At 40.7% G+C, this 14,925-nt stretch overlaps 1 protein-coding gene across 1 annotated transcript in view; it reads right to left on the bottom strand.

The window, feature by feature from the left end:
- Window positions 1-599: 599 nt before the first annotated feature.
- LOC100600701 (protein FAM47E) overlaps window positions 600-14,925 on the bottom strand; it is a 28,211-nt gene continuing 13,885 nt past the window's right edge. Inside the window, exons 4-6 of the mRNA XM_030819018.1 lie at window positions 11,325-11,478; window positions 8,370-8,570; window positions 600-1,248 (exon numbers count right to left, since the gene is read on the bottom strand). Of these exons, the coding sequence (XP_030674878.1) occupies window positions 1,069-1,248; window positions 8,370-8,570; window positions 11,325-11,478 (535 nt within the window). The 3' untranslated portion in view covers window positions 600-1,068. The remainder of the gene's footprint in view (window positions 1,249-8,369; window positions 8,571-11,324; window positions 11,479-14,925) is intronic.

The raw sequence follows: 14,925 nt of genomic DNA, 5'->3' as shown, positions 1-14,925 counted from the left end.
GTTTTTCTTTTTAAATATTTAATTTGAGAAAATGATGTTACCTTTTATAATAAAAGTGCAACTGGAATAGCTTTATGTTATATATTAAATTCACATAAACTTAGGCTTTCCAAAAACCATACTAAGAAATTCTGCCAAACATTATTTACATAATTTTGAGACTTATATAAACATGGGGTGCTCATAAATTTGTATCATACCTCACACCTGAAAATAAGAATTTATATTCAGTACTGGAAAAGATTAAAATGACCATCCTTCCTGTCTTAGCTTTCCAATCTGAAGAAGACAATTGATGAGTGATTACTAAAGAATAGTAAGTCTAATTCGTATTGTATTTTACTTTCTCAAAGTGTTTTCACATCTGTTATCTAGGAGAAGTTTGGGGTCTGTTGAAAAAGAGAAGAGGTTTGCAAATATCCTCATTAGAGTACTATGCAAGTGTTGCATCAATATTTCCAAATTTCCAGGGCCATAATGAGTATCTTCTTTCCATTAGCTACTTTTACACAAGAAATGAGCAGGCAGAGTTTATCTGTAGTAAAATTAGAGCACATCCTTGTTGCGAGTGTTTGTTGCTTTGCAATATCAAACAGTGCTTAACCTTTGTCCCTTTCCTCTCAGACAGATCCTGCAACTCGAATGAATTGCCTGAAACAAATTTCCTGGTTGAAATTTTGAATTTTTTGACATTCACCCATAGCTGACAGGAAACAAGCTTCACATTTTGTTACCCAAAGATAACTCATGACATCACATCTATTCTGGGCACTGAGGTGGTCCTACCAAGTCACACCACCCTTTGAACAATTATCCTTGGAATAAATTGTTCCAAGAATGGTGGAATAGCATGAGTAGCTGTCCAATCTTTAGAGATGTCATGTCTACCACAAAGCCAGGAGATTCCAAGTTTTGCTTATTACACATTCTCCATAACATTACTTAGCTTTCTCCTTGCTGAATTCAATATGCAAGGTGGAGGGCTTTCAGGAGCCTTTGTATTACACCACAGAGTCTGGTTCAGTATGAGGGTGGCAGATGCACTGTGATCACCTTAAGCTCAGAAGATCAAATCTCAGTATAAATACATACCTGTTCCTGCAGCTCCTTTTTAAAATTCTCCTCTTGAGCTTTATGTGAGACCTCAGGGTCAACCAGAGGCTCATCTGCTCTTTGCTTTTTCCACAACTTGGGGTTCAAATACCATGCTCCATACCTCATCTTCACCCACTTTGGCTTATAAGGATTCTATGGAGAGTAACACAAGTCCCAGTGCCATTGATTTTTTGTTTGTCATTTCAAACATCTAAAGCTTAGCTTAGGAGAGCAGGATCATTACTTTGGAATTTAGGTTGGTCCTTGCCAAAGTATTTTGTGAAGTTTCAGCATGCTTTGATTTTACAAAGTAAACATCAAAGTTCATGATTTAAAAAATAATGCAGTGGTTAATAACATGGCCTTTGGATTTTGACAGACCAGGGTTCAAATCCAGCTTTCCCCAACTTAGTAGGTGGAGTCCATGATCAAGTTACATAAATTCTTCATCTGTAAAATGGAGATAACAATAGTATACATCCCCACAGGGCTGTTGTGAAGATTAAAGGAGAGAATGTACGTAAAGCAGCTAGGGATCACATAAAAATCACATATTTCCCCCTAGGGTAAAGACCTTGAACAATACTCAGTCAACCAAAAGAGTAAGTTATTAGACAGTATGAGCCCAGCACGGTGCTCAGCCTTGCACATGCTACAATATTTTTTTTTTTATCAAACTGCTAACACCAAGCTTTTGCTTTATTTTTTTCTTTTTCTTTCTTTTTCTTTCTTTTTTTTTTTTTTTGAGCTGGAGTCTTGCTCTGTCGCCCAGGCTGGAGTGCAGTGAGTTGCGCAATCTCGGCTCACTGCAAGCTCCGCCTCGCGGGTTCACACCATTCTCCTGCCTCAGCCTCCCAAGTAGCTGGGACTACAGGCGCCCACCACCATGCCCGGCTAATTTTTTTGTATTTTTAGTAGAGACGGGGTTTCACCGTGTTAGCCAGGATGGTCTCGATCTCCTGACCTCGTGATCCGCCCGCCTCAGCCTCCCAAAGTGCTGAGATTACAGGCCTGAGCCACTGTGCCCAGCCAAGCTCTTGCCTTTTTAACTGGAAGAGAGAAAGAGGAAGATGAACATATCTCATTCCCTTCTTTCCCCGATTCCTCAGTAGCACATCAAGGACGTTAGGAGAACCTCTTGTTGGTTCATAGACTGATACTGTGAAACCCACACTGTCTCATCACAAAAGGGAGTCTAACTCTTGGGTGTCAGAAACATGAAACCACAAAGATTCTGTCCCTGTCTCCTCTCATGCACCTTTAAACTATGTGGCGGAATGTGTGGGGCATTCTAGAGTCAAGCCAGATACGCTCTAAGACAGAGAGAATGGGACAGAGGAGACAGGAGGGAAATCTCTTCCAGAGCTGGATTGATTCAGCATTGGGATCTCTCCGTTCCGAGCATACGGACGGCCTTGCTATTTCCAGAGCATCCCTGTCATGCTTCTGCCTCAGTGCCTCTACACACACTGTTCCCTCTACTGTAATGTTTTTCCCCAGGACACACACATGGCTTGCTCTTTTACCTATTTGATGTCATCTTTTCAGTGGCATCTTCCCTGGCCATCCAATTTAAAAAATGGTAACCCGGGGCCGGGCGCAGCACTTTGGGAGGCCGAGGTGGGCGGATCACCTGAGGTCGGGAATTCGAGATCAGCCTGGTGAAACCCTGTCTCTACTAAATATACAAAATTACCTGGGCATGGTGGCGCATGCCTGTAGTCCCAGCTACTCGGGAGGCTGAGGCAGGAGAATTGCTTGAACCTGGGAGGCGGAGGTTGCAGTAAGCTGGGATCATGCCACTGCACTCCAGCCTGGGCGACAGAGTGAGACGCTGTCTCCCAAAAAAAAAAAAAAAAAAAAAAGTAACCGCCTCCCAACACTCTTTGCCTTCTTTCTCTGCTTCACTTTTCTTAATGACCCTCATCGCCATTTCTATGCTATACATTTTCTGATAGTTTGTCTGTCTCTCTTCTCGTTCTCTAAAATATAAGCTTCAGAAATTATTCCCAGCTACATCTCCCTAGCATCTAGAAAAATACTTAGGACATAATGGGTGCTTAATAAGTATTTGTTGAATGCAAGTCAGGTCTCCTAACTTTGGCACTATTGACATTTGGTACTGGAGAACTATTTGTATGTAGGGGAGGGGTGTGTGTGTGTGTGTGTGTGTGTGTGTGTGTGTGTGTCTGTCTGTCTGTCTGTCCCATGCATCATAGGATGTTTAGCAGCATTCCTGGCTTCTACCACTAGATTCTAATAGCATCCCCCAAGTGGTGACAACCAAAAATGTCATCTCTAAATATTGCCAAATATCCCTGAGGTGGGGGAAAGGGGGCAAATTGCCCTCAGATGCGAACCACTGAAATGAAACAGGGAAGGAAAGAGATTGGGGAAGAAAAGGGAGAAGGAGAGGAATGGAATCTACATTACTGCCACACTGAAAAACTTGAATTCTGGAATATGTCATGTTGTTGGGTAACTGGTGATCTTTCCAGACTCAAGATAAACATAATTCCTTCTGTGACGCCTCCATAAACATGCCCTCACCCCGTGCTTGATGGAATTGATTACCTCTTCCTATGTCCTGCACAAACCATGACATCATTTTGCTATAGTTAATCATTTACCTGTTGACCCCACTAGGCTGTAATCTCCATAAGTGCAGGAAACAGTCCTCCATTTTTGCTTCATTTGTTCCCAGCACTTTTGGACACATAGTGGTCAGTGCTCAAAAACCTACTGCTGTTTTTGAATAAATGCATACACAAATTGATGAATTAATATAGAGGGCAAAGAAAGATATATAAAATAGAGGCACAGATTGCTGTGAGAGATTAGAAGTAAGAACAAATTAATGTCAACCAAGTGACCTAGAAAAGCTCCATGGAAAAATCAGCATATTTCCTGTGTCTAAAGGAAGATAGAACCGATGGACATGGAGAGGAGGGGCACTCCAGGCAGCGAGAATACTATGAGCAAGGCTAAGGTGGCAGGAAAGCTCATACACCAAAGACCACAGTTTAGCAGGCCTGAGGGTATGTGGAGTCAGAAAATAAAGACAGGGACGCCCAGAAAATAAAGACAGGGACTTCCAGAATAGGGACTAGATTTACCCTGCCACCTTCAATAATCAAAAAACAAGAAAAAATACATAAATTAATACTATGCAAGACACAAAACATTGGGTAACCAAGGATAGTGATCCTTGAGAGACAAACAAGATAAGCCCCACGACTGCCCTAGCTCACTGCCTTCAGGGAGAGCCCAGGAGGAGCCCAATGAACTCTCTGAATTGAGATGACAGGACGGAGAGTCCAGACAGATCAAGGCAGAGAAAGTTTGCAGCACAGAGTATCAGAAAAGAAAGAGCTGCACAGAGAGAGAACTCCAGGAGATTTCAGAGGGTACCCCTTTGTGCATGTGTGGGAGGAAACTATCCATGGTCAGGGAAAGAACCAAAAGGAAAAGAGGGCAAAGTGTCCGGCACTTACACAGGGCCAGGAACACTGCCTTCTCCCTCCTGGAAAACCTAAAGATCCACAGGACGCTAGGCAGAACACACAGAAGGGTCTTGCCTCAATAGTAGGGAATAATTACCCCACATTACTTTGGTCTTTCCCAACAAAGTTTTTTTTAATAGAGACAAAGTCTCACTCTGTTACCCAGACTGGAGTACAGTGGCACAATCATAGCTCACTATAGCCTCAAACTCCTAGGCTTAAGCAATCCTCCTGCCTCAGCCTCCCAAGTAGCTGGGACTATAGGTACATGCCACCACACCCAGCTAATTTCTTTTCTAAATTTTTTTTTGTAGAGACTGGGGTCTCACTATGTTGCCCGAACTGATCTTGAACTTCTGGCTTCAAGTGATACTTCTGCCTTGGCCTCCCCAAATGCTAGGATTACAGCCATAAGCCACCATACCCAACCCCAAAAGGATCAAAAGCAAAACTCAAAAGGATCAAACTTCCAAGTAACTTGGTTGCATCCCAGAACAAAGTTCAAGAATATTTATAGGAATACAAATAGTCAACACCCAGTAAGATAAAGTTAACACTGCCTAGCATCCATCAAAGATTACCAGCCACACAGAGACTCAGGAAAGTGTGACCCATAATGAGGAGACAAATCACCTAGTGGAAACTGACACAGAACTGATGCAGATGTTAGAATCAGTAAACAATGCCATCACAGCAATTGTTGTAACTATGTTTTTTATGCACAAAAGGTGAAGTTGAGACATGGAAGATATAAATTAAAAAGACCTAAGTTAAACTTTTAGAGATAAAAATTATAACATAGGAGATTCTAAAAAAAATGCCAGATGGGATTAACAGATTAGACATTGCAGAAAAAAAAACAGAGAATTTAAAGACATAGCCATAGAAACACAAAAAGAAAAGAGAATTTAAAAAGCTGACCAGAGCAGTGGTGACCTGTAAAACAACTTCAAGCGGCCTATTTACAGGTAATTAGAGTTCTGGGAAGGGATTGAAAAACAACAACAAAAAAAAAGTTTAAAGAAATATAGTCCAAAATTTTCCAAAATTAATGAAAACTATAAGCCCACAAATCCAAGAGGCTCAACAAGCCACAAGTACATGAAACATGAAGAAAGATACACCAAGGTTTATGATAATCAAAATGCTCAAAACCAGTGACAAAGAGAAAACATTAAAAGCATCCAAGGAAAAAGCACATACCAAAAAAAAAAAAGATAAGGATGATGTAAGATTTCTCCTAGAAACAGTACAACCAAGAAGACAGGAAGGCAATACCTTTAGTGAAATTTTTAAAACTGTGAATTAACTTTGAACTAGAATTCTTTTCCCACAAAATACAAAATTCCCCCTTATCCATGTTTTTGCTCTCTGCATTTTCATTTACCTGTGGTCAACCATGGTCTGAAGTATTAAATGGAAAAGTCTAGAAATAAACAACTCATAATTATTAAATCTTGTGCCATTCTCAGTAGCATGATGAAATCTCAAGCTATCCTTGTTCCATTCCTCCAGGGATATGATCATCTCTTTGTCCAGAGTATCCACGCTGTACACACTACCCACCCTTAGTCACTGAGTAACCGCCTGTTATCATATCAAAAAACACAGTATATATAGGAGTTAGTACTATCCAAAGTTTCAGCATCCACCAGAGGACCTTGGAACATAACCCCTATAGATAACAGATGACAGGCAACTACTGAATCTTTTTAAATGAGGCAGAACAAGTTATCTTCAGACATACCAAAGCTGAAAGAATTCATCACCAGCAGATCCACACTGGAAGAAATGTTAAAAGAGGTCTTCTACATTTATGCAGCCAAAAAACACATGCAAAAATGCTCATCATCACTGGCCATCAGAGAAATGCAAATCAAAACCACAATGAGATAGCATCTCACACCAGTTAGAATGGCCATCATTCAAAAGTCAGGAAACAACAGGTGCTGGAGAGGATGTGGAGAAATAGGAACACTTTTACACTGTTGGTGGGACTGTAAACTAGTTCAACCATTGTGGAAGTCAGTGTGGTGATTCCTCAGGGATCTAGAACTAGAAATGCCATTTGACCCAGACATCCCATTACTGGGTATATACCCAAAGGACTATAAATCATGCTGCTATAAAGACACATGCATATGTATGTTTATTGCAGCACTATTCACAATAGCAAAGACTTGGAACCAACCCAAATGTCCAACAACGATAGACTGGATTAAGAAAATGTGGCACATATACACCATGGAATACTATGCAGCCATAAAAAATGATGAGTTCATATCCTTTGTAGGGACATGGATGAAACTGGAAAACATCATTCTCAGTAAACTATCGCAAGGACAAAAAACCAAACACCGCATGTTCTCACTCATAGGTGGGAATTGAACAATGAGAACTCATGGACACAGGAAGGGGAACATCACACTCCGGGGACTGTTGTGGGGTGGGGGGAGGGGGAGGGACAGCATTAGGAGATATACCTAATGCTAAATGACGAGTTAATGGGTGCAGCAAAATAACATGGCACATGGATACATATGTAACAAACCTGCACATTGTGCACATGTACCCTAAAACCTAAAGTATAATAATAAAAAAAGAGAGAAAAAAAAAACAGATCTTCTAGTCAGAAGAAAAAAGATATTATGTGGAAATATATTTTCAACTTTTGTATAGTGACCCTCCATTTGCCAGTCAAAAGCTCAACTTTGGCAATAACTTCCATGGTTTATAAAGCAGTGTTTGCATAACTATTTCTAAATACAGGGAATTGAGCAATTTTATTCAGCCCAGAATCAGGACAAGCAGTGGTTCAGGCCTCAGGTGTGATGGACATAATTTGCCGGTCTAATACCATTTTGCATTTTACCTTTTAGAAAGATGAAAGGAGAATGGAAAAATAAAAGTGCTGATATTCATGATGAAATGCATATTTTTCATAAACCTTATGCAATGGAGTCAAGGATAGAAACATAATGTGTGTCAAAATAGGTTGACAAATGTGTTCAACTGTAAAGGACAAAATTGATATGTCCCAAATATTGAAGTATAATATCAAAGATTATGTGTAAAAGGCAGAAGACAATTAGAGATAAAATATTGTTTTTCATTTTCAGGGAAGGCCTCTCCCCTCCAACTTAGGCACTTAAATCTGTTGTTGACTCACATAACTTGACTTGTGTATATATATTTGCAGTGACACACTGTGTAGAAAAGTATATAGTACTTTAGGGGCCCACAGTACTTCCCTTTGGAACATGGCATGTTATTTCTCCTTCATGTTACCTTGTTCTTCCATCTTTACAGAAACTTGGTGCTGAGGAAGCTTGCTAATCATTAGGCAAGCATGTGGTCAAGAATGATGGTTTGTGGTCAATAAGACTCCAGCAAAAATTCAAGAATTCTTTGGACATAATATTAACAGCATTCACAATAATTAATTGCAGCATTTTGCTCTTGCAATAACAACCATTCATGTATATTTCTACTGACTTTTAGTATTTCAACACATAAAACACCTAACAAATTATCTCTGAAAATGACTATTCAGGTATTAAAAATAATCCCAAATGACATGCCTCATTTGTATAACTGACTTTGTTATAGGTATTAAACATGCATTTATTTAACAAATATTAATCAGGAAAAAAATTCCAGAATTCTACTTTAAAAAACCAGTACCCATGACACACCAGAATTCAAGAACTTTAAGACTTCAATACAACTTAATTTTCTTTGCTTTTCGGTCTGGTCCCCTTCTGCAATTACCTGTGGTTTCTGTAGTTTCCTCTCATAGCCTAGTTTCTGGAAGAACTCTGGCTCCTGCAGTTTACTGAGCCCCACACTACGCTTTAGCTCCAGAGGAACCTGATTTAGCTTCATCGTGTGGAGCGCATCGTGGCTTGGTTTGGTCTCATAGTCAATGTCAAACTGTTTCAAGATGAACTCTTCATCAATGTCCGAAATTCCCTGGAAGAATATCACATTGCATGAATTGAGGGCAATCGGTGAAATGCTCTTTGCTTCCTTCTTTAATCTAAGGGAGGTAGTTGGCCATTGCTGAGGAAAGAGGTAGTTTGGGGAGAGGTAGAAAATGCTCAGTCAGCATTCATTGAAGACAAGAAGTGTTTGGGGTTTGGAGGGCTTTGTCATTAAGAGACAGCTTAGGACTTTGCAAGAAGCAGTGAGGGAAATCATGAGCCTGAGGGAAATTCAGTTTGATCCATAGCAAACTTCTCCAGCACTTTATAGTGGTGGCATCTCTAGAAGTATTTTCCAGACTTGTGTAGATATGGCAGTGTTTTCTCTGCCACTCTGTATAAGGGAAGCTGCCAGGTTCACAGCTCCTGCTGAAGGAGGCGGTTTTAGTCAGCCGCATTCTGTACACAGAACAACCTTCACCATTTCCTTCCCTCAGCTACAGCTGGTGGGAGTAGAGATGGGCACATTAAGAGCAGCTAATCTGTATGCTGAGCGTTTACCTATGATATGGCTCAAGGCTAAAAGATCTTAGACTCAATAGAATCTCACAGTGGAGAACAGAAACTGGAAAACACAGAGAGAATGAAGTCGCCAGCAGCTGGCATTGTGGTTGGAGTAAAATTTATAGACAGGAGTCATGAAACAGAGTCAGGGACATAAAGGGACAAGTACAGGCAAAACGAGGCTAAAGTAATAATGAAGCAGAAATAAAGCAAGCAGAATCAATGAGGTGAAAAATAAATAAACAGCATGGAAGGAAAAGCACAAGCTAGTGCTGTGAAGAAAATCCCACAGGGTGATGAGACAGGGACTCAGCTTGTGGGATGTCAGTAAAGATGGGAGCTTGGTCACAGGGTCTGAAACTAAAGGCAGTTACCAGAGAAGCTAAACTTTTATTCTAAGCTTCCTTAAGTTTCCTGCCTTGAGAAGGAATCGCCTCCAGCAGCAGGAATGGGAGAAGTGGACGCTGGAAATCAGGCAATCCAATGTGAACAGATTATGGACAAGCAGTGGTTTGGATACTAGGCATAGTGGTGTCGTCTGCTTCATCCAGCATCCCCGCTCCAATTACCCTCTAAGGAGTCTCTGTCCCTCACTCTCACTCTGTTGCAGCTGGGCTGGACACCCCCACTCTTGGCTTCAGGGTTAGGTGTGTGTCATGCCCTAGCCAATAAGCATATTCCATCTCCTTAATCATAATGGTTAATTCAAGCAAAAGCATGTGCCCCAAGTTAGTCCAGTGGGAGTAATCCCTGGACTTTTCCCTAATGGAAAAGCATTGCTGTCTTCACACTTAGGTTGCTCGCTGGTAGGATTTAAGCTTGGAAATTTTAGTGGCTACTTTTGCCATTTCTTGGGGAAATATTGATTGAGAATGAAGTCCAAGTTGCACAGCCAAGAGATAGGAATAACATCTAAAAATATTTCAGCACCTGGATCCAGCTGTGCCTGAAGTTCCTACTATATCTGGATGCTTCCCTTTTCTCTCTTAAACCAATCTGAATTATACTTAAGTCATTTGCCAATGAAGTAAGTAGCTTGATGTTTAAAAGTACTAAAAAAATACACTGACTAAAAGTAACACTCAAAAGATGGGGTGGGGGCATGGAATGCAAATCCTAAAGACCTTAAATCCAAGAAAAGCATCAGGTATTTAGACAACTACAGAGACTCAGGAACGGGAATAGGCAACTATATAGGTTCTTGGAAGAAGCACAAGGGAAGACCTTGATAACTGAGTCAAAAGTCTCTTTATGTCAGATTTTTTTTTTTTTGGAGACAGGGTCTTGCTTTGTTGCCCATGCTGGAGCGCAGTGGCATGATGACAGCTCACTGCAGCCTCGATTTCCCAGGCTCAAGCAATCCTCCCACCTCAGCCTCCTGCATGGGAAGGGCACACCATCATGCCCAGCTAGTTTTTATTTATTTATTTATTTTTATTTTTTTAAGACGGAGTCTCTCCCTGTCACCCAGGCTGGAGTACAGTGGCATAATCTCCACTCACTGCAACCTCTGCCTCTGGGTTCAAGCAATTCTCCTGCCTCAATCTCCTGAGTAGCTGGGATTACAGGTGCGTGCCACCACACCCGGCTAATTTTTTTATATTTTTAGTAGAGACAGGGCTTCACCATGTTGGTCAGGCTGATCTCGAACTCCTGACCTCGTGATCTGCCCACCTTGGCCTCCCAAAGTGCTAGGATTACAGGCATGAGCCACTTTACCTGGCCTAATTTTTATATTTTTTACAAAAATATAAGAGACAAGGTTTTGCCATATTGCCCAGGCTGCTCTTGAACTCCTGAGCTCAAGCGATCCACCCACTTCCGTCTCCCAAAGTGCTGGGATTACAGGCATGAGCCACCGCGCCTGGCACGTTAGAACATTTTTGTGTGACGATTATAATCAAGGAGTACCTGCCAGAGTACTTCTAGATAAATCTGAGAAAAATGAGTTGAAGGAGTGAAAGAGAGAAAAGAAAGTCCTGACATTAAAATGGAAAATAAAAATATAAAACAACTGCAATGATGTGAGATGTAAACATAAACATTCAAATTAGCCACAAGTTTGCAAACTTTCCAGAAATTTCACCTACCAGAAATATTTCTATTTATACATGATAGAAGAAAATGATTCCTTTATGACTATGAGGATTTGACTTAGATTTTATCCAATACTGTTTTTTAATAAAAGCAACTTTGAGCTCGACATTTAAAATAGGTTTAAGTATTACCACTAACTTACAAAAGTAGTAAGCCAGTTGCAGAAGTCATGAACTGCTTTGTATACATTTTCATGAAGACCAGGACAAGGACCATTTTCATGGAGCAAATCCATTTTATGTGGCTTTTCTTCATAAAGCCACTGGCCTGCATTTGACACAGAAGTCTTCTTGGAACTAAAGATAGTAAGATCATTAAAGAATTACAATATGAGACACAATAAATCCAAATGGATTTCAAACAGTTCTGGAGGCAAAAGGAAATCATAAAGCAAGTATTTCTAAAAGTCTCTTGCAAGCTCACATACAAATTATATTTTAATTTTTCAAAGAGCACATTCTCATTATCAATATCATAAAGACAAGTATATCACGATTAGTTATAATAATTAAAACTTATGTAGCATTTTACCATTATAAGTTGATTTTTTGAAATTTTGAGTACCATTTATTAAAACATGTACTGGGTAAAAGCCCAAATTACTGTGCTTGAAGCCTACCAAAACCTCAGGCAACCTTGACAAGTAGGAGTCATCCTTGACTTCTCTATCATTCTTAAAATCCAGCTCAGTTAAAGTCTGGCAGATTGTAACTGTCTCCTTCTCTGGACTGCTGCAAAATGCTAGTGTCTCTGCATCATCAACTCCTATGGCTCCCCCAGTCTCCAACCCCCAATCCATTCCCTACACTGCAGCCCAAGCAGTCATTTCAAAATGTAACTCTGGACATATCAAATGCAGCCACCCTTCATCACCATCAATAGCTTCTTTATAAAAATTGAGATATAGTTCATCCACCATGAAATTCATAAAATTTACCACTTCAAAAGTGTATGAGAGTACCCTTTATATATTCACAAAGTTGTGCAACCACCACCACTATCTTATTCCAGAACATTTTTATTACCCGGAAAGAAACCCCGTAGCCATTAATAATCACTCACTATTTCCCCACTTCCCTCTCTCCTGGAAACAACTAACCTACTTTTCTGTCTCTGTAGATTTGCCTATTCTGGATATTTCATCTGAATGGAACCATGCAATATGCAGTCTTTTGTGTCTGGCTTCTCTTAATTAGCATAATGTTTTCAAGGCTCATCCATGTTGTAGCATGTATTAGTAGTTTATTCCTTTTTATGGCCAATATTCCATTGTCTACATAGACCACTTTTTGTTTATCCATTCACAAACATATCCAGGTGATGGACATTTGGGCTGTTGCCACTTTATGCCTGTTAAGGACGATGCTGCTATGGATATTCACGAACAAGCTTTTGTGTTCAATAGCCTCTTGCTATTCCTCCAATAAAGACTTCAATCTTGACACAACCTCCAAGGCTCTGCACGGCCTGGCTCTCCCGGTTCTTTGGGACCCATCACCCTTTTTTACTCTCTGAGCTCCACCCAATGTGGCCTTCTCTCAGTTCTGTGAATTCATGCTGCTCCCTCCAGCCATTGGGCCTTTGCTTGAGCTGTTGCATCTGACTGCAATGCTGTCACCATTTCCTTATCCCTTTCATATCTCAACATACATGTGCCTTCCTCAGGGAGGCATCTCCACAAGCTGTCTCCTGAACCTACTCTTTATTCATAGCCCCTGTACCTTTTATTCATGACACTCATATTAATTTATCCATCCATTCATTCAACAAATACTCAGTAAGCACCGACTATGTGCCAGGCATTAGAATTGAACTGTAAATAAAGTTAAGCCCTGTCCTCATAGAGTATACAATTGAATAGGAGAGATACATAGAAAACAAACATATGCCAGGTGATTATAAGTGATATAGAGAAAGTAAAATAGGACAGGAGGGATGGAGAGTGATGGTAGGGAGCATTTTATTTATACAGAGAAGTTGTCTCTATTAAAGTAATATTTGATCAAAGACCCAAAAGAAGAAAGGAGTCAAACCATGTAAATGTCAAGTCATGCAGATAACAGACAGAAAAGAATGGCATGTGCAAAGGCCTGAGCTGGGAGTGTCCTGAGCAAAGAACACAAAGTCCCGTGGAGAGGAGTAATTAAAGAGTAGAATAGCAGAGGATGAGGCTTGAGAGATGACAGGGACCTAATCATATAGTACTTTGAAGGCAGTTGTAAGGACTTTGGATTTTACTCAGAAAAATAAGCAATTGGAGAATCTCAAGCACGGGAATGACACGACTTGACTTACGTTTTTAAAAAGATTATGTCAGCTACTGTGTGACAAATAGACTTGAGAGAGGGGAGCTTGGGTGGAGGCCATGAGACCAGTTAGTAAGCTATTGCAACAATCCAGGCAAGAGGTGATGGAATCTTGGAATAGACTGGCAGTAGTGGAGAAGGTGAGATTCTGGATACATTTCGAAAGTAAAGCCATTACCATTTGCTGGCAGATTGCAACTATTGTTACAGAAAAAAACTGGAAAGATGGGGTTCCTATTTACTGAACTGGGGAAGGCAGAAGGAGGAATAAGTTTGGGGGAGAAAACAAGAGTTCAGTTTTGGGTTTGTCTAGTCTGAGATGCCAACTATACATCCAAGGACAAATACTGAATTAACCATATATAGATGGACCAGAGGATGTCACTTGGTTGTGAGTAAATGTGCTGAAAAGATGTCAAAGACCAAAGTACTTCAAGGCTAAAAGGTAAAGAGCGGCCAGTAAAAGATGACTACGGAGAGGTCCATGAAAAAGGGATGTTCCAGAAGCCAAGTAAAGAAAGTGTTATGAGAAAGAGGACATGATCAATTACATCAGTTGCTACTATGTACACATCAAGTATGGTGATCCCTGAGAGCTGATTTAGTAACATAGAGGTCAATGGTGACCTTGACTAAGGTCAGGTTCAGTGGAGTGGTGTAGATAAGAGCCTGATTGCTGTTTGCAGAGAAAAAGACGAAGTGAGTATGAATGCCTCTTTCAAAAAATTTTGCTCTAAAGGAAAGGACAGATTATCTGGTGAGGGGGAGTTGGTGTCGTTTGCATCCTGCCAGCACCTGGATGTGTTCATCAACCTGGAGGTTCATCAAATATATGTGTTAAACAATTTTTAATCTCCAGCCACGCCCCTCTCTGTCCCCTCTGAGAGGTCACACTGAGTGGGACTGAACATTCTAACCCTCTAATCACTTGGTCTTTCTGGTGACCAGCCACATTCTAAGACAATCTAGGGGCCCCAACCTGAGCGCCTCATTAGCATAAACTCACCAGTGACTAAAAGGGGCTCCTTATGAATAATAAAAAGCATTCCTGTCACTCACGAAATCCCAAGGCTTTTAGGAGCCCTGTGTCAGTAACTGGGGACAAAGACCAAATATATTTATTATATCACAGATCCCTACATATAACACTCCTCTTGCTCCCCCACCCAAGTTCTGAGCAACTTGAAAAATAATACAGAGAGCAAAGACAATAGCCAAAATATCCCCTTCACTGCCAACAGCAGCCATGATAGACGACATGGCTTTAGGTCCAAGAGGACTTGCTAACTGACACCCAGAAATTGGCAGACCCTTCCACCCAGTCCCCTGCAGGGCTGGACCAGGACAGTCCTCCCCTCTAGAATGTGGAAGCAAGGAGAAATTGTGCTTCCCATGGGCCATCTTGCTCCTCATGGAAGAAAGGCAGAACTGAGACAA

This window comes from Nomascus leucogenys, chromosome 9 (genome assembly GCF_006542625.1).
Source record: "Nomascus leucogenys isolate Asia chromosome 9, Asia_NLE_v1, whole genome shotgun sequence".
NCBI classification, from domain to species: Eukaryota; Metazoa; Chordata; class Mammalia; order Primates; family Hylobatidae; genus Nomascus; species Nomascus leucogenys.
The sequence above is the reverse complement of the archived record's forward strand: the minus strand, read 5'-3'. Positions and strand labels throughout refer to the sequence as shown.